This window comes from Ornithorhynchus anatinus, chromosome 11, assembly GCF_004115215.2.
Source record: "Ornithorhynchus anatinus isolate Pmale09 chromosome 11, mOrnAna1.pri.v4, whole genome shotgun sequence".
NCBI lineage: Eukaryota > Metazoa > Chordata > Mammalia > Monotremata > Ornithorhynchidae > Ornithorhynchus > Ornithorhynchus anatinus.
In genome coordinates this window covers 59919062-59938508 of record NC_041738.1, presented here as the reverse complement: position 1 = coordinate 59938508, position 19447 = coordinate 59919062, and the positions used below count along the sequence as shown (strand labels likewise).

Here is a 19447-nt window from a genome sequence, read left to right as displayed (position 1 = left end):
ACTCACTTCACTTCTCCGGGCCTCAGGTGCCTCGTCTGTAAACTGGGGATGAAGACTGCGAGCCCCGTCTGCGACAGGGACTGCGTCCAACCCGACCTGCTTCTGTCTATCCCGGCGCTTAATACAGTGCCTGGCACATAGTAAGCACTTAAATACCACGATTATTATTGTTGTTATTATTTCAGGTTGGTTCCGACGACGACTTTACCTTCTCCCATCTTCTTCCAGTTGACCCCGCGGGGATGGAGCTGGTTAGAGGGGGTTGGGAGGGACTGAATGAGGGAGGTGGAGGTGGAGCCCATAGAGAAGCAGCATGGCTTAGTGGAAAGAGCCCGGGCTTGGGAGTCAGAGGTCGTGGCTTCTAATCCCGGCTCCGCCACTTGCTATCTGTGTGACCTTGGGCAAGTCACTTCACTTCTCTGGGCCTCAGTTACCTCCTCTGTAAAAACGGGGATTAAAAAATGCGAGCCCCACGTGGGACAATCTGATTACCCTCTACCCCAGCGCTTAGAACAGTGCTCTGCACGTAGTAAGTGCTTAACAAATACCGTAATAGGGCCGTTGGAGGCCTGGGAGCGGATTTTGCCTTTAATCCCGGAGCATCTCAAAATTTTCTTTTTGGCAGTGGACTGGCAGCTGGTCACCCCCACCTGGTTTTGGGGATGGAGAAGCCCCTCGTCCTGTTGTGTCCTCCGGGCCCAGACCGGGGGGCGCCCACTGGGTGGGTCAGTGAAGCGTATTTGGGTGCTTACTGTGTGCGGAACACTGTACTAAGCGCTTGCGAAAAGACGATATAACAGACACATTCAGTGTGGAGCAGGCAGGGAAGGAGAGCTGAGAATAAAGTGCAGGCCCGGACTCAATTGCGAGAGAGACGGGACGAAATACACGGAATGGGCAGAATGGGAAAGTCCCGGAGTGGCGATAGAGGCTCCGTCCATTCATTTATTCAATCGTATTTATTGAGCGCTTAGTGCATGAGGAGCACTGTACTGAGCGCTTGGGAGAGGACAATACAACAATAACCAAGACACATTCCCTGCTCCCTCTAGACTGTGAGCTCGTTGAGGGCAGAGATTGTCACCGTTTATTGTTATATTGGACTTTCCCACACACTTAGTACAGTGCTCTGCACACAGCCTTTATTAAATACGTTTGAATGATTAAATAAATGAACGACTGCCCACAAAGAGCCATGGCAGGGGCGTGGACAGCGTGGCTCACTGGAGAGACCCCGGGTTTGGGAGTCAGAGGTCGTGGGTTCTAATCCTGACTCTGCTACTTCATTCAATTGTATTTATTGAGCGTTTACTATGTGCAGAGCACTGTACTAAGCACTTGGAATGGACAATTTGGCAACAGAGACAGTCCCTGCCCAAAGATGGGCTCACAGTCTAAATGACAGCTTGCCAGCTGTGTGACTTTGGGCAAGTCACTTCACTTCTCCGGGCCTCAGTTCCCTCATCTGTAAAAGGGGGATTAACTGAGCCTCACGTGGGACAACCTGATGACCCTGGATCTCCCCCAGCGCTTAGAACGGTGCTCGCCACACAGTTAGCGCTTAACAAAGACCACCACCATTATTATTAAGCAATCCCAACGTCATTATCATTATTATGAAGGAATGAGTCCGGAGCGGGCGGGGACAGGGCTGGGGCCGGAACGGTGGGCCGCGGGCGTGCGCTGTTTCCGGCCGGAAGGGCGGAGGGGCGACACCGGAAGTGGGCGGCGGAGCGAGGCCGGGGCGGACCGCCCTTTACCAAGATGGCGGCGGGGCCCAGCGGCCGGCGGCGGCGCCTGCTGCAGCTGCTCATGCAGCTGGGCTCGGTGCTGCTGACGCGCTGCCCCTTCTGGGCCTGCTTCAGCCAGCTCATGCTCTACGCCGAGAGGGCCGAGGCGCGACGGTGAGACCCCCATCTGCCCCTGCCCCAGCTCCTGCCCCAACCCGGGAGGAGGGAGGAGCAGCAGCTGAGCGGGAGCTGCACAGGGTGCACGGAGCCTGGGGTCCGGCCCTCTTCTTTCCTCCATTCTTATTGAGCGCTTACCCTGTGCACAGCACTGGACTAAGCGCTTGGAATTCATTCCGTCGTATTTATTGAGCCCTTACTAGGGGCAGAGCATTGGACTAAGCGCTTGGAATTCAGTTGTATTTATTGAGCCCTTACTAGGTGCACAGCACTGGACTAAGCGCTTGGAATTCATTCCGTCGTATTTATTGAGCCCCTTACTAGGTGCAGAGCACTGGACTAAGCGCTTGGAATTCATTCCGTCGTATTTATTGAGCCCCTACTGGGTGCAGAGCACTGGACTAAGCGCGTGGAATTCATTCCGTCGTATTTATTGAGCCCTTACTAGGTGCAGAGCACTGGACTAAGCGCTTGGAATTCATTCAGTAGCATTTATTAAGCGCTTGGAATTCATTCAGTCGTATTTATTGAGCGCTTGGAATTCATTCAGTAGTATAGAGCGCTTACTATGTACAGAGCACTGGACTAAGCACTTGGAATTCATTCACTCGTATTTATTGAGCCCTTACTATGTGCAGAGCACTGGACTAAGCGCTTGGAAGTCATTCAGTAGTATTTATTGAGCGCTTGGAATTCATTCAGTAGTATAGAGCACTTACTATGTGCAGAGCACTGGACTAAGCGCTTGGAATTCATTCAGTCGTATTTATTGAGCCCTTACTATGTGCAGAGCACTGGACTAAGCGCTTGGAATTCATTCAATAGTATTTATTAAGCGCTTGGAATTCATTCAATAGTATTGAGCACTTACTCTGTGCAGAGCACTGGACTAAGCGCTTGGAATTCATTCAGTTGTATTTATTGAGCCCTTACTGTGTGCAGAGCACTGGACTAAGCCCTTGGAATTCATTCAGTAGTATTTATTGAGCGCTTGGAATTCATTCGATAGTATTGAGCGCTTACTATGAGCAGAGCACTGGACTAAGTGCTTGGAATTCATTCAGTCGTATTTGAACCCTTACTATGTGCAGAGCACTGGACTAAGTGCTTGGAATTCATTCACTCATATTTACTGAGCGCTTACTATGTGCAGAGCACTGGACTAAGCGCTTGGAATGTACAGTTCGGCAACAGATAGAGACAATCCCTGCCCATTACAGTCTAATCGGGGGACACAGACGGACAAAAACAATAGCAATAAGTAGAATCAAGGGGATGGACATCTCATTAACGAAATAAATAGGGTAATAAAAATATATACAAATGAGTAGATGAGGACAGTGCTGAGGGGAGGGACAGGAGCAGAGGGAAAGGGGGGAAAGGGGGCTTAGCTGAGGGGAGGTGAAGGGGGGGCAGAGAGGCAGCAGAGGGAAAAGGGGAAGCTCAGTCTGGGAAGGCCTCTTGGAGGAGGTGGGCTCTCAGTAGGAGCTGGAGTAGGAGTAGGAATTCATTCAGTAGTATTTATTGAGCACTCACTAGGTGCAGAGCACTGGATTAAGCGCTTGGAATGTACAATTCGGCAACAGATAGAGCCCATCCCTGCCCAGTGACGGGCTCACAGTCTAATCGGGGGAGACAGTCAAAAATAAGACTTCATCACGATAAACAGAATCAAGGGGATGGACACCTCATTAACAAAATAAATAGGGTAATAATATCTTCTTCAATCACATTTATTGAGCGCTTACTACACGCACAGCACTGGACTAAGCGCTTGGTGCCCCTTGTCAGCTGTGCGACTGTGGGCAAGTCATTTACTTCTCTGTGCCTCAGTTCCCTCATCTGTAAAATGGGGATGAAGACTGTGAGCCTCACGGGGGACAACCTCATTCCGCTGTATCTCCCCCAGCGCTTAGAACAGTGCTCTGCATGTAGTAAGCGCTTAACAAATACCAACATTGTTATTATCATTACAATTCGGCCGTGTTCGCACGATAGATTCATTCATTCAATAGTATTTATTGAGTGCTTACTACGTGCATAGCACTGGACTAAGCGCTTGATCCCATTTTCCCTCTGCTCACCCTCTGCTCCCTCTCTGCTCCCCCTTCACCTCCCCTCAGCTAAGCCCCCTTTCCCTCTGCTCCTCCCCCTCTCCCTTCCTCTCCCCTCAGCACTGTACTCATTTGTATATATTTTTATTCCCCTATTTATTTTGTTAAATGAGGTGTCCATCCCCTTGATTCTATTGATCGCGGTGATGTCGTCTTGTTTTTGTCGGTCTGTCTCCCCCGATTAGACTGTGAGCCCGTCATTGGGATTGATGATGATGGTATTTGTTAAGCGCTTACTATGTGCCAAGCACTGTTCTAAGCGCTGGGGTAGATACAAGGTAGTCAGGTTGTCCCACGTGGGGCTCACAAACTTAATCCTCATTTTACAGATGAGGTAACTGAGGCACAGAGAAGTTAAGCAACTTGCCCAAAGTCACACAGCTGACAGGTGGTGGAGCCGGGATGGTCTCTCTCTGTTGCCGAATTGTACATTCCAAGTGCTTAGTACAGTGCTCTGCACATAGTAAGCGCTCAATAAATACTACCGAATGAATGAATGGACAATTCGGCCACAGATAGAGACCGTCCCTGCCCGGCGACGGGCTCATAGTCTAATCGGGGGAGGCAGATGGCAGAGCGAAACGGAACGAAACCAAGACAAGACAACATCACGATAGATTCATTCATTTAATAGTATTTATTGAGCGCTTACTATGTGCAGAGCACTGGACTAAGCGCTTGGAATGGACAATTCGGCAACAGATAGAGACCGTCCCTGCCCGACGACGGGCTCACGGTCTAAGCCGGGGAGACGGACGGCAGAGCAAAACAGAAGGAAACAAAAACAAGACGACATTATCACGATAGAATGAAGGGGATGGACGCCTCATTAACAAAATAAATAGGGTAATAAGTAATATATACAAATGAGCACAGTGCTGAGGGGTGGGAAAGGGGGCTCAGCTAAGGGAAGGGGAGGAGCAGAGGGTGGAGGGGGAGCAGAGGGAAAAGGGGAAGCTCAGTCTGGGAAGGCCTCTTGGAGGAGGCGAGCTCTCAGTAGGGCTTTGAAGAGGGGAAAGAGAGTTAGTTTGACGGCCCTGACCGGCCGCCCGCCCGCCTCCCGCTCCGCTCCAGCAAGCCGGACATCCCCGTCCCCTATCTGTACTTCGACCTGGGGGCCGCCGTGCTGTGCGCCAGCTTCATGTCCTTCGGGGTCAAGCGCCGCTGGTTCGCCCTGGGCACGGCCCTGCAGCTGGCGGTCAGCACCTACGCGGCCTACATCGGCGGCTACGTCCACTACGGAGATTGGCTGAAGGTGAGGGCCCACCTGCCCCTGTGCCCTTCGACCCTTTGCCCGGCCCCCGCGCGAGATCCCCACGACATCCCCCCCTCCCCGAGATCCGGGCCGGCTCTGCCGGGCGCCGGCTCGAGGCCGGGTGGCGGGAGCGGCCCGGGGCTCTGCCAGGGCTCCCCTCCCACCGCTTGGCACATAGAGAGGCAGCATGGCCTAGTGGTTAGAGCTCGGGCCTGGGAGTCAGAATAATGACGGTATTTGTTAAGCGCTTACTATGGGCGAAGCACTTTTCTAAACGCCGGGGGAGGATCAGGTTGACCCACGTGGGGCTCACAGTCGTAATCCCCATTTTCCAGATGAGGTCACTGAGGCCAAGTGAAGTGACTGGCCCAAAGTCACACCGCTGACAAGTGGCGGAGGCGGGATTGGAACCCACGACCTCTGACTCCCAAGCCCGGGCTCTTTCCACGGAGCCTCGCTGCTTCTCGAAGTTTGTGGGTTCTAATTCCGGCTCTGCCACCTGTCTTTTGTGTGACCTCGGGCAAGTCGCTTCACTTCTCTGGGCCTCAGGCCCCTCCTCTGTAAAATGAGGGATGAGATCGTGAGCCTCGTGCGGGACAGGGACTGCGTCCAACCCGATTTGCTTGTATCCACCCCAGCGCTTAGTACAGTGCCTGGCACACAGTAAGCCCTTACCAAATACCACAGTTATAATCCGGCCTCCGCCACTAGTCCGCGTGTGATTTTAGGCAAGTCACCTCACTTCTCCGTGCCTCAGTTCCCTCATCCGTAAAACGGGGGATTAAGACTGTGACAGTGGGACGGGGACCGTGTCCAACCTGATTATCTTGGATTCATTCATTGGGTCGTATTTATTGAGCGCCTACTATGCGCAGAGCACTGGATTAAGCGCTTGGAATGTACAGTTGGGCAACAGCTAGAGACCATCCCTGCCCAATGACGGGCTCACAGCAACCCCAGAGCTTAGTACGGTGCCTACATAGTAAGCGCTTAACAAATACCACTATTATTATTAGTAGGTAGTGAGCCCCTCGCAAATACTAGTGTTCTTACCGACGCCAGGTTTATTATTATTTAGTGAGCGCCTAAGAGATACCGGTATTCTTAGTAATGCCAGGTGCCGGTGGTGCGAGAGGGGAGGCCCTTCCAGCCGCTCAACTCGGGCAGGGGTGAGGGTGAGAGGGATGGGCAAGGTCCGGGGGGAGGCGGGAGGGACTTGATGCCCCGCATCTGAGGAGGGCAATGCCCGCAGGTCCGGATGTACTCGCGCACCATCGCGGTGATCGGCGGCTTCCTGGTGTTGGCCGGCGGCGCGGGGGAGCTGTACCGCCAGAAGCCGCGCAGCCGCTCGCTCCAGTCCACCGGACAGGTCTTCCTGGGCATCTACCTCATCTGTGCGGTACGTGCTGCCCAGCGCGCGGGACTAGACCGAGGCGGCCCCCCCCCCCCCCCCCCCCCCCCCGCTAGCTGTGGCCGAGGCCGGTCCCCTGGAGCTGCGCCCACTCCCCCTACCAACTCGAAGCAGCGTGGCTCAGGGGAAAGAGCCCGGGTTTAGGAGTCGGAGGTCATGGGTTCTAATCCCGCCTCTGTCACCTGTCAGCTGGGTGACTGGGCAAATCACTTCACTTCTCGGGGGGCCTCAGTTCCCTCATCTGTAAAATGGGGATGAAGACTGTGAGCCTCACGTGGGACAACCTGATGACCCTGTATCTACCCCAGCGCTTAGAACAGTGCTCGGCACATAGTAATCTCTTAACAAATACCAACATTATTATTATTATTATTATTATTAACTAGCTGTGGCTCTGCCCACTCCCCAACTGTCTGGCTGAGACTCCGCCCACTCCCCCAGCTGACTAGTTGCGGCCCCTCCTTCCCTGCGACTCCACCCCCTTCCCCAGCCAATTAGCAGCGACTCTGCCCCTCCCCAGTCAATTAGCTGTGACTCCACCCCCTCCCCCAGCCAATTAGTGGTGACTCCGCCCCTTCCCTGCTAACTAGCAGTGACTCCACCCCCTTCTCCAGCCAATTGGCTGTGACCCCACCCCCTTCCCAGCCAACTAGCTGTGATTCCACCCCTTCCCCAGCCAATTAACTGTGACTCTGCCCCTTCCCCCTGCCAACTGGCGGCGGCCCCGCCCACTTCCCAGCCAATTGGCTGTGACCCCTCCCCCTCCCCCAACCAATTAGCTGTGACCCCACCCCTCCCCCAGTCAATTAGATGTGACCCCGCCCCCGCCCCCAGCCAATTAGATATGACTCTGCCCCCTCCCCAGCCAACTGGCTGTGACCCCTGTCCCCTCCCCAGCCAATTAGCTGTGACTCCACCCTTCCCCCAGCTAATTAGCTGTGGCTCCGCCCCCTTCCCAGTCAATTAGATGTGACCCCGCCCCCTGTCCAGCCAACCGGATGCAACTCCACCCCCTCCCCCAGCTAATTGGCTGTGACCCCGCCCCCTCCCCAACCAATTAGCGGTGACCCCACCCCCTCCCCAGCCACCTAGCTGAGTCTCCACCCCTTGTCCTGTGACTCCACCCTCCAACCCACTCGCTGACTCTGCCCCCTCCCCCAGCCAACCGGATGTGACTCTGCCCTCCCCTGTGGTCCTCCTCCCTCTGCGCCCCTCCTGCGCACCCCCAGCCCCAGCCCCGGCCTGTGGCTTCACCCCCTCTGCCCCCCTCCCCGGCCCCCCCCAACCCCAGCCAACCCCCGTGGCTCGGCCCCCAGGCCTACTCCCTCCAGCACAGCAAGGAGGACCGGCTGGCCTACCTGAACCACATCCCCGGCGGGGAGCTGACCCTGCAGCTGCTGTTCATCCTCTACGGGGTCCTGGCCCTCTCCTTCCTCTCCGGCTACTACGTGGCCGCGGCCGCCCAGGTCCTGGCCGTGCTCCTGCCCCTCGTCATCCTGCTCATCGACGGCAACCTGGGCTACTGGCACGGCTCCCGCCGCGTGGAGTTCTGGAACCAGATGCGGCTCATCGGGCAGAACGTGGGCGTCTTCGGGGCCGTGGTCATCCTGGCCACCGACGGCTGACGGGGGCGGGGGCGGCCCGGGGGGGCGGGGCCGGGGGCTGGTTTATTTATGCTTTTGGTAAAGTTTTGGTTTTTATCGGGTTGTGTTGTCTGTGCCTTTCCGCCCCACTGATGTTGCCGCCCGTGGGTGGAGGCTTCTGTCCTTACCGATGGGCTGGGGGAGTTTCCCCAGGACCTCCCTTCTCCCTTCCCCTGGGAAGCGGAGGTGGAGTGACCGGTGTGGGACTGGGGGAATCTCTGGGCCACCTGAGCAGGGACAAGTGGAATAATAATGATAATGATAGTATTTGTTAAGCCCTTACTATGTGCCAGGCACTGTACTAAGCGCTGGGGTGGACACAAGCAAATGGGGTTGGACACAGTCACTGTCCCACGTGGGGCTCACGGTCTCAATCCCCGTTTTCCAGATTGAGGTCACTGAGGCACAGAGAGAAGTGAAGTGTCTTGCCCAAGGTCACACAGACAAGTGGCAGAGCTGGGATTAGAACCCATGACCTTCTGACTTCCAGGCCCGGGCTGTATCCACATGGGTGTACAGGTAGGGGTGGGAGTGAGAATGTCTGGAAGAGAGTGCATGCGTGTGTGCATGCATGTGCGTGCGCGGGTGGGGCAAGGTGGGGGGGGTGTCTCCACTCAGTACCGGAAGAATTTGTGGACCTCGGCGGAGGCGCCAGGGACCCCGGGCATCCGTGTTGAAAGGTTTTTGCAGGAATGATACTGGGGTGGGGGGTACCGGGGGCATGGGGGAGTTGGTGCTGAACCAGAAAAAAATCCACTGCTTGTTGGAGAAGCTGCCGTCGCTGTGCTTGAAGTACCTGAGCCCTCCTATGAGAGGGTTCTTAGAGGGTGCTGCTGTTGGTGGGTGCAGATTCTTTATGGGGGGACGTGCTAACAGCTCTTAGGTCTCCAGGAAACTTGGTGGAAGTCTTGGGGAAGGCCTTGCCCGCTTACTCCAGTGCCCGCTAGGCCCCAGGAAGGGGAGGGGTGGTGACGCAGAAGACTCCGTCTCTAGCCTGGTGCCCCTTGGGCCAGGGCCTCCCTTGCAGATTTCCTCTGTCCCCCTGCTGACCCCCACCCCCCACCGGGCCCTCCCCCGAAGTCTTTTTGACAAATCCGCCCAGGCTCCGATCCCCCAGCCACCTCCCGACCCGTCCTGCCGAGCTGCTGTGATGGGGGTGGGGGTTGGCCTTGGGAATCCCCATCACCACGCAGCCCCCTCATCTTCCAAAAATAAACACTTTATGTACGGACACACGGCCTGGATCTCTGTTCTCGCTCCAGGGGGGAGCGGTTGCCCCGGGGAGCCTCCCCGGGCTCCAGAGGTCATCACATCTCTTCCCCTGCCTCGAGGCAAGGCTCCCTCCTCTACCTCATGTCTCTCTGGGAGTCATCCCGATCCTCCCAGGCTGCCTTGGACCCCGGGCCAGACCCTCCACCCCCCGTCTGGCGGGAAGGGCAGCCCTCCCGGCCCAACCCCAATCCCTCCGGCTGTGGGCCGGTGCTGAGGTGGAAGAATTTGACGTTTCCTCCGGGATGAAGGGTTCTCGGGCCCTCCACCCGGCTCTGGTGGCCTCCTCTCTGCCCTGTCCCACACCAGGCTCCGAGACCCTTCTTCCCCCAACCCTGCGGGGCTCCGTGACCCGTCCCCTAACCCGGCTGCCCGGGTCCCTGGGCCGGGTGGACCGACAGCTTTCGGGGCCTGGATGTGGGCCGGTTCCCGCCTCGGAACGTAGGCCGGAGAGATAAAGGGGTCCTACCTCTGAAGAAGGGGAGTGAGGACATCTCGTGCTGCTCTTTTAGCTGTGAGATCATCTCTCGCCCATTCTTTTGCCTCCCCTTCCCCTCCTCTCCCCCAGGAGTTTCAATTTTCCCTGCCCACAGTCTAAGCCTCTCTGGATTCCCTCTCTCGACGCCAAGGCGGGCGTAGGCAGAGGGGATGGTAAGGGGGAGCGAGGCCTCCCACAGGGCAGCAGGCACTCGGAGCGGGGCGGCGCGCGCTGGGGGCGCCGTCAGCTGTCCAGGTCGGATGGGGGCTTGCAGAAGGAGTCGGGCAGCCCCTTGGCGTGGTTGACCAGCTCGTACGAGTCCCGCAGGTCGGAGAGGCCGAACCAGAAAAATATCCACTGCTTGTTGGAGAAGCTGCCGTCGCTGTGCTTGAAGTACCTGAGCCGGAGGGGTAAGGTGGGGTGCTCAGCCGGGACCCCCCCCCCCGTCCCCTCCATGGGACTGAAGACGCGGGGGCTCAAAGGTCATCTGGGACATCCCTCTCATGCCAATTCCCCAGCTGGGTCTTTCCTTGTAGGGATGGAGAGCATTCCTGAGTCTACTAACCTCATTCCCACGCATGCTAAATTCATTTTCCCCAGTTCTGTCCTTGATGGAGATGGAGTCCAGCAGGGAACTCGTGTGGTGTTTCCCCCAGCCCAGACCTGGGGCCCACTAGGGGTGGGACAGTCAATTTATGTATTTATTTTGTAATGGTATTTGGTAAGTGCTAACTCTGTGCCAGGCACTGTTTTAAACGCCGGGCTAGCAACAAGCTAGTCAGGTTGGACACAGTCCGTGTCTCCCGTGGAGCTCACATTATAAAACCCCATTTTACAGATGAGGTAACTGAGGCCAAGGGAAGTGAATTGACTTGCTCACGGTCCCAAAGCAGAAAAGTGGCGGAGCAGGGATTAGAACCTAGGACCTCTGACTCCTAGGCTCATGATCTTTCCACTAAGCCATGCTGCTTTGAGTGCTTTCTGTGTGCAGAGCACTGTACTAAGCACTTGGGAGAACACAGTTAAAACAGTTATATAGGGCAGAGTGAGGCTGGTCCCTGGGGCAGGGCTGGGGCCCACCGGGATTGGGCAGAGACGGGCTGGTTGTTTAGTACAGTGGCCTGTACGCTTCAGGTGCTCAATTAATATGATCGATTGACTGGGGATGATTGCGGTGGGTGGCGGCAGCAGGGCTGGGGATCCTGAACCCAGGGGTCCCTTGCCCCTGCCTAGCCCCTGGGGCTCTCAGAAGGCAGGTCCATTGGCCCTGGGGGAGGGAAGCAGCACGGTCCAGTGGATAGAACCCGGGCCTGGGCGTCAGAAGGACCTGGGTTCTAATCCCGGCTCCGCCACTCGTCTGCTCCGTGACCTTGGACAAGTCACTTCTCTGTGCCTCAGTTCCCTCATCTGTAAAATGGGGATGAAGACTGTGAGCCCCTTGTGGGACAGGGACAGTGTCCAACCTGATGAGCTCATATCTGCCCCAGTGCTTAGAACAGTGCTCGACACATAGTAAGCCCTTCACAAATACCTTAATTATTAGTAGTAGTAGTATTTTTGCTAGAGTGGTGGGAGAAGAGGCTGGAGGGAAGCCCCACCTACCAGGGGTTGATGGGGTTGGTGACCCTTGACCTCCAGAAGAGACGCTCCAGGTCCTGGCGGATGCACTCCCACAACATCTGGCCGGACCCTTGGCCCTGGCGGCTGGAGCTGACCACGAACTTGTCCAGATAGGGCGTCCCCCCCAGCACCGGCTCCGTGGTGATGATGGCCGCCGCGTTGTACCTGCAGGGGCGGAGGCAGAGCGGATGCATCCTCCTTTAAATAGCCTCCCCTTCCTCTCCTCCCGCCCCTGGCCACTCTCTCGGTCACCGGTGCTCCCCAGTCTCCAAGCTCCACCAACTGGGAGCCCCCCGTGGGACAGAGGTCGCGTCCCACCTGATGGACTGGGATCTACCCCGGTGCTTAGTAGAACACGTGGCACGTAGTAAGCGCTTAACAAATATCATTAAGGAAGAAAATCCCTCAGCCCGGACTCGGTGTCCAGCCGGGCTGGGGTGTGGGGGAGCCTCTTGCTGGTCCCCGGCCCCTAGGCCCGCTCACCCCTCGGAGAGGTAGACGGAGCGGAGGCGGGGCCGCAGGGCGGCGGGGTAGTCATCCTTGAGCCTCTTCCCGAAGCTGGTGTTGACCAGCTCGATCAGCCGCTCCTGGTCCAGATCCTCCAGCCTCTCCACCCGCAGCATCCGCTCTGCGTTCTTGAACAGCGTCCCGGACCCTGCACACAGGCGGTTGGGGGCCGGGGGCGGAGCAGTTCAGCCCGGACCCCCACCTTCGACCCCTTCTGCCCCGGCCCAATTAATAATAACGATAATTCTTATTACGGCATTTGTTAAGCACTTATTGTGTGCCGAGCACTGTACTAAGCACTGGGGTAGATACAAGGATAATAATAATAATGTTGGTGTTTGTTAAGCGTTAACTATGTTCTAAGTGCTGGCAAGGGAATCAGGTTGTCCCACGTGGTGCTCACAGTTTTAATTCCCATTTTACAGATGAGGTCGCTGAGGCACCGAGAAGTTAAGGGACTTGCCCGAAGTCACACAGCTGACAGGTGGCAGAGCTGGGATTAGAACCCATGACCTCTGACTCCTAAGCCTGGGCTCTTTCCACTGAACCACGCCGCTTCTCTCCAAGTTAATGAGGTTGTCCCACATGGGGCTCACAGTCTTAATCCCCATTTTATTGATGAGATCACTGAGGCACAGAGAAGTTGTGATTTGCCCAAGGTCACCCAGCAGACAAGTGGCAGAGGCTTCATCCCGTCTCCGCCCCCTTCAGACTGACCCTGCCTCCTCTCCTCCTCTGCCCCCTCCCCCTGCCCTACCCCACCTGCCTCCCCCCTCCCTTCTGCCCCACCCCACCCCCTCCCCTCTGTTATAATAATAATGGGGTACTTGTTAAGTGCTTCCTATGTGCCAAGCACTGTTCTAAGCACTGGGATAGATACAAGTTAATCAGGTCGGACACAGTTCCCACATGGGGCTCACACATCTCCATTTTACAGAAGAAGTAACGGGGCCCAGTAAGTGCTCAATAAATATGATTGAATGAATGAATGGATGGATGGATAGATGGATGGATGAATGAATGAAGCGACTTGCCCCTAGTAATAATAATAATGTTGGTATTTGTTAAACGCTTACTATGTTCAGAGCGCTGTTCTAAGTGCTGGGGTAGATCCGAGGTCATCAGGTTGTCGCATGTGAGGCTCACAGCTAATCCCCATTTTCCAGATGAGGTCACCGAGGCACAGAGAGGTTAAGTGACTTGCCCACGGTCACACAGCTGACAAGTGGCAGAGCTGGGATAGCAGCGTGGCTCAGTGGAAAGAGCCCCGGTTTAGGAGTCAGAGGCCGTGAGTTCTAATCCTGCCTCCACCACCTGTCAGCTGGGTGACTTTGGGCAAGTCACTTCTCTGGGCCTCAGTTCCCTCATCTGTCAAATGGGGATGAAGACTGGGAGCCTCAGGTGGACGACCTGATGACCTGATGAGAAGCAGCGTGGCTCAGTGGAAAGAGCATGGGCTTTGGAGTCAGGGCTCATGAGTTCGAATCCCAGCTCTGCCACTTGTCGGCTGGGTGACTGTGGGCAAGTCACTTAATTTCTCTGTGCCTCAGTTCCCTCCTCTGTAAATGCGGGATTAAGACTGTGAGCCCCACGTGGGACAACCTGATTCCCCTATGTCTACCCCAGCGCTTTAGAACAGTGCTCGGCACATAGTAAGCGCTTAACAAATACCAACATTATTATTATTATTATTATTCCTGTATCTTCCCCCAGCGCTGAGAACGGTGCTCTGCACATAGTAAGTGCTTAACAAATACCAACATGATTCCCTCATCTGTAAAATGGGGATTAAGACTGTGAGCCTCACGTGGGACAACCTGATGACCCTGTATGTCCCCCAGCGCTTAGAACAGTGCTCTGCACATAGTAAGCACTTAACAAATACCAACATTTGACCTTGGGCAAGTCACTTCACTTCTCTGTGCCTCAGTTCCCTCATCTGTAAAATGGGGATTAAGACTGTGAGCCTCACGTGGGACAACCTGATGACCCTGTATCTCCCCCCAGCGCTGAGAACAGTGCTCTGCACATAGTAAGCGCTTAACAAATTACCAACATTTGACCTTGGGCAAGTCACTTCACCTTCTCTGTGCCTCAGTTCCCTCATCTGTAAAATGGGGATTAAGACTGTGAGCCTCACGTGGGACAACCTGATGACCCTGTATCTCCCCAGCGCTGAGAACGGTGCTCCTGCAGCAGAGTGAGCGCTTAACAAATGCAACATGATTATTATTAGGGCCACCCAGCAGCCATGGGGTGGAGTGAGGATTAGAACCCAGATCCCTCAGACTCCCAGACTCTATCCACAAGTCGGTCCCACCCCCCAGGCCTCCACCCCTCCGCCTCAGCCAAATCAGGGCCCGCCCCCCGGCCCGGCTCTCCACCATTGGCCTCCCACGGGGATCCCACTCGGTCCGCCGAGTGGCCCGGCGAGGCCGGATTGGACGGGAGCCTCTGCTCATTCGCAGGCGATTTGCATGGAGGCCCCGCCTTGTCCTGACCCTTGTTGCTGAAAGAGCTCGGTGAGGAGGGCGCCGGCGGCGGGTGATGACGGCGGAGGACTCGGAGGACGGCGGCTCAGCAGGTCCACGATGACCCGCGTCTGCTGCCGCTCCTTGTGGCCAGCACTGCGGCGTTGGCCACCAGGTCCAGGTCGGCGGGCAGGTTGACGATGCTCAGCACCTGCCGGGCGGGAGGGGGCTCAAGGTCCGGTCCCCCGGGCCCAGGTGGGGAGAGACCGACGGGAGGCCGGCCTACCTTTCGGTTGGCGTCGCGGAGGCCTCCGGTGGTGTTGAGAGATGATCTTGGTGGGCAGCAGGACCTTGGCCAGGGCGGCCGTGACCTCGAGCGAGTCGAGCAGCACGGCGCGCGGGCCGCCGTCTCCCCGATGGGCAGAGGATGGGGATGTTGCCCGACTCCAGGCACCACTGTAGCAGGTCCGTCTCCCACCGACCCACGCCGCCCAGGCTAGGGGCAGGAAGGAAGAGGCCCATGAGGGCCCGCTCTGCCTCCCTCCTGCCTTCCTATTTATTGAGCGCTTACTGTGTGCAGACCACTGGACTGAGCGCCTTCGCCAAATGGAAGGGGGCTCGGTGGGGAGGAAGCGGGCAGGGGGCTGAGGGACAGCTGGGATATTGGGGGGCAGCTGGTGGGGGGACTGAGGGGCAGCAGGAGGGGAGATTGAGGGGCAGCTGATGGGGGGACTGAGGGGCAGCTGATGGGACTGAGGGGCACCTGGGGGGGGGAGACTGAGGGGCAGCTGATGGGGGAGAGTGGGGTGCAGCAGGTGAGATGGAAAGAGGGACAGCTGATGGGGGGACTGAGGGGCAGCTGAAGGGGGACTGAGGGACAGCTGATGGGACTGAGGGGCACCTGGGGGGGGAGACTGGGGGGCAGCTGATGGGGGAGATTGGGGTGCAGCAGGTGAGATGGACTGAGGGGCAGCTGATGGGGGACTGAGGGACAGCTGGGGGGGACTGAGGGGCAGCAGGTGAGATGGACTGAGGGGCAATTGATGGGGGAACTGAGAGGCATCGGGTGGGGAGATTGAGGGGCAGCTGAGGGGGATTGAGGGGCAGCTGGTGGCGGGGAGTGAGGGGCAGCGGTAGGGGAACTGAGGGCAGCTGGTGGGGGGACTGAGGGGCAGTGGGTAGGGATTACCTCTATTGCTGAATTGTACTTTCTAAGTGCTTAGTACAGTGCTCTGCACACCATAAGTGCTTAATAAATTTGAATGAATGAATGGGGAGACTGCGGGGCAGCTGGTGGGGACTGAAGGGCAGCTGGATGGGGGACTGAGGGATTGAGAGACAGCTGATGGGGGACTGAGGAGAAGCTGGTGGGGGAGACTGGGCATGGGGTGGGGGGCTGGGGGCAGCTGGAGGGACTGAGGGACAGCTGGTGGGGTGACTGAGGGGTAGTTGGGGAAGCTGATGGGCAGCTGATGGGCTGGGGGACTGAGGGGCAGCTGGTGGGGAGACTGAGGGGCAGCTGGTGGGGAGACTGAGGGACAGCTGATGGGGGAACTGATGAGAAGCTGGTGGAGGAGACTGAGGAGCAGCGGGTAGGGGGTGGGGGGCAGTTGGAGGGACGAGAGACAGGTGGTGGTCGGGGGACCTGAGGGGCAGCTATTGGGGGCTCTGAGGGGCAGCTGATGGGACTGAGGGTCAGTGGGTGGGGGAACTGAGAAGCAGCTGGTGTGGGCGAGCCCGTTTTTAGGTAGGGATTATCTCTATATGTTGCTGTATTGTACTTTCCAAGCGCTTAGTACAGTGCTCTGCACACAGCGCTCAATAAATTTCAATGAATGAATGAGGGCACTGAGGGGCAGCTTGTGGGAGAAACTGAGGGGCAGCTGTGGGGGGACCGAGGGGCAGGGTGGGGGGCTGAGGGGTAGCTGGTTGGGGGGGAACGAAGTGGCAGTTTTTTAATGGAATTTGTTAAGCCCTTACTATGTGTCAGGCACTGTTCTAAGCGCTGGAAGGCCAGTTGGTGGGAGACTGAAGGGCGGGTGGTGGGGTACTAAGGGAGGGGCATCTGAGGAGAGCTGAGGGGTAGCCGGTGTGGGTGGGGGGGACTGAGGGAGAGTTGGAGGACCTGAGGGTTGGGGGACTAAGGGTGGGGAGGGCCAGCCGAGGGAGTGCCGAGGGCCAGCTGGGCTACCGAGAGGACGAGGGGCGACTCTGACCTGGGGTTGGCTTGGGACTCGGCCGCGCCCAGCACGGAACCACCCCCGAAGAAGGGCACGGCGGTGGCGGAGTTGAGGCGCAGGGCGTCCATGAGCGTCTTGCAGCTCTGAGCCATCAGGGCCTTGGTCTCCCAGAAGGAGAGAGTGTCCGACAGCGCCGTGCGCGTGGGGGCAGCCCCATCACCACCAGTGCTTCATGTCCATACCGCTGCAGGAAGGCCAAAGGAAGGCCACGCTGCCCACCGCCTGGGCACTGGAACACCCCCTCATCCACCTGGCAGGGCAGAGCGGGAGAGTGGGCCTTCGGCCCGGGGTGGGGATTTCCTCCCCACAGCCTCCGGGCCCAGAGTGGCAGGCCGGGGATTTGCCAGTCTCTCGGCCAGCCCTGCCCACGAGTCCACCCCGCCTCGGAGCCGGTGCTCCCTGCCCTTTGCCCGCGGAGCACTGTGCCCCCCCCTTCCTTCCCCCTCCTGCCCCTGGGAATGGTTTCTTTTTCTCTCTCTCTGTGACCTTGGACTCCTGGAGCAAACAGGGCGCCAGAGGGTAGAGCACAGGCTCAGGAAGGATTCTATCAGGGCCCGAACCCTGGAAGGGCCGTGGGGGACCGGACCAGATGTCCACTACCCAAAGCTCCCCCCTCCCCGCCCGCCACACACTTATCTGCTGTGTGACCTTGGGCAAATCGCTTCACTTCTCTGGGCCTCAGTTCCCTCATCTGTCAAATGGGGATTAAAACTCGAGCCCCACGTGGGACGGGGATTGGGTCCAACCTGATTTAATTCGTATCTACCCCAGTGTTTAGAGCAGCGCTTGGCACATAGTAAACCCTTAACAAGGACCAGAATTATGATTATTCACTCCCACCCGTTTTCTCTCTCGTCTTCTCTGCCCCCTCTCTCCTCCCCACCCGCCCAGCCCCTCTCCGGCCCTCTCCGGGATGCCCCCTCCAGCCTCCCCAGCACCCCCCCCCGCCGCCCATGTCCATTAATAATAAGTGCGATACTCGTTAAGCGCTTACTAGGTGCCCAGCACTGTTCTAAGCACTGGGGTAGAGACAGGTCAATCAGGCTGGACCCCCATGGGGCTCAGGTTCTTCCTCCCCCTTTTCCAGATGAGGTCACGGAGGCCCGGAGAACTGAAACGACCTGTCCGAGGCCACCCAGCGGACAGGTGGCGGGAGGGGGGATTAGAACCCAGCTCCCCCTGACTGCCAGGCCCCGGGCTCCACCCTTAAAGCCAAGCTGGGCGCCGCCGCCCCCGCTCCGATCTGCTCTCCGGGAGCGTCGGGGGTGGGCGTGGGGGCTTCGCCCTCCGTCCGGCCGGGGAGGAGCGCTTAGGCCCAGCCCTCCCCCGTCGCCCCCCGGCCCCGGGCACCTCGATGATGGCGAAGGGTCGGTCGTCGGCGAGGCGGGCCGTCTGGAACTGCGTGAGCCAGTGCCGGGCCTCGCCCGGGCCGCCCCCGCACTCGCTGAGGAAGGCCTGGATGTCCCTCTGCACCAGCGAGCGGGGCGCGGGGGGTCGGGGGCCCCCTCCATCCTCCGGCCCCCCGCGCCGGGCCTGGGCGGGCACGGCCGGACTCCCGCGCCCCGTGCTCAGCGTCCGGCCCGGGCTCGGCCTCCGGCCCGGGCTCAGCCTCCGCTCCGGGCCCCGCAGCCTCCTCCGGCCCGGGCTGGTCCCCCGCCGGCCGCCGACGCTCAGCCAGCAAGCCCCCGACGCCCCCGACGCCCCCCGGGCCAGGAGCCGGACGCCCCCGCCCGCCCGCGCCGTCGCCATGGAGACCCCCGACGACCCCCCCGCCCCCCCCCCAACGGGTCCGGTCCCGCTCCCGCTGCCCCGCCGGCACCCGCCGCCTCTTAACCCTCCCGGGGGCGGGGCTGGAGGGGAGAGGAGCCCGCCCCTCCATCCCCGCCCCCCGCCGGACCGCCCGGGACCGCACACGGTGCGGAAAGACCCCCGACCCCCGTCCAGTCCACCCGGGAACGAACAGGGTGGGGGGAAGACCCCCACCGCCCAGTCCAGCTTCCCCCCCGCCCCATCCAGCCAGGGCCGGCCAGGAGGCTACAGGGTGGAGAGAGCCCCCCCCCGTCCCCCTCTATCCCCCCATCCCGTCCGGCCAGGACCGGCCGGGAGCGCACAGGGTGGGGAAAGCCCCCCCCTAACGCCCCCATCCCCCCATCCCGTCCAGCCAGGGCCGGTCGGAAGGGTACAGGGTGGGGAGAGCCCCCCCGGCCCCCTCTATTGCCCCCATCCCCCCCATCCCGCCCAGCCAGGAGCGACCAGGAGGGTACAGGGCGGGGAGAGCCCCCCTGCCCCCTTCTATCCCCCCATCCCATCCGGCCAGGACCGGCCGGGAGCGCACAGGGTGGGGAAAGCTCCCCGCCCCCCTCTGTTACCCCCATCCCTCCCATCCCGTCCAGCCAGGGCCGGTCGGAAGGGTACAGGGTGGGGAGAGCCCCCCGCCCCCCTCTATTGCCCCCATCCCGTCCAGCCAGGACTGGCCGGCAACGCACAGGATGGGAGAGCCTCCCACCCCCCCTTAATCCCCTTCCCTTATCC

The 19447-nt window shown here is 58.8% G+C and overlaps 2 protein-coding genes across 2 annotated transcripts; one reads left to right on the top strand and one right to left on the bottom strand.

Moving 5' to 3' along the window:
* Positions 1 to 1733: 1733 nt before the first annotated feature.
* TMEM101 (transmembrane protein 101) lies at positions 1734 to 8391 on the top strand. The gene is made up of 4 exons (XM_029074444.2): positions 1734 to 1904; positions 5096 to 5276; positions 6529 to 6675; positions 8004 to 8391. Exons 1-4 carry the CDS (start codon positions 1765 to 1767, stop codon positions 8310 to 8312), a joined length of 777 nt encoding a protein of 258 aa, XP_028930277.1. The 5' UTR covers positions 1734 to 1764; the 3' UTR covers positions 8313 to 8391.
* A 1142-nt stretch (positions 8392 to 9533) lies between these two features.
* Positions 9534 to 18668, bottom strand: NAGS (N-acetylglutamate synthase). The gene is given in 11 exon segments (XM_029076113.2): positions 9534 to 10474; positions 11680 to 11862; positions 12181 to 12352; positions 14695 to 14823; positions 14826 to 14886; positions 14962 to 15001; positions 15003 to 15083; positions 15085 to 15171; positions 16892 to 17061; positions 17064 to 17165; positions 18266 to 18668. Coding segments are annotated over 11 exon segments (1578 nt in total). The 5' UTR covers positions 18665 to 18668; the 3' UTR covers positions 9534 to 10320.
* Between the last annotated feature and the right edge of the window lie 779 nt (positions 18669 to 19447).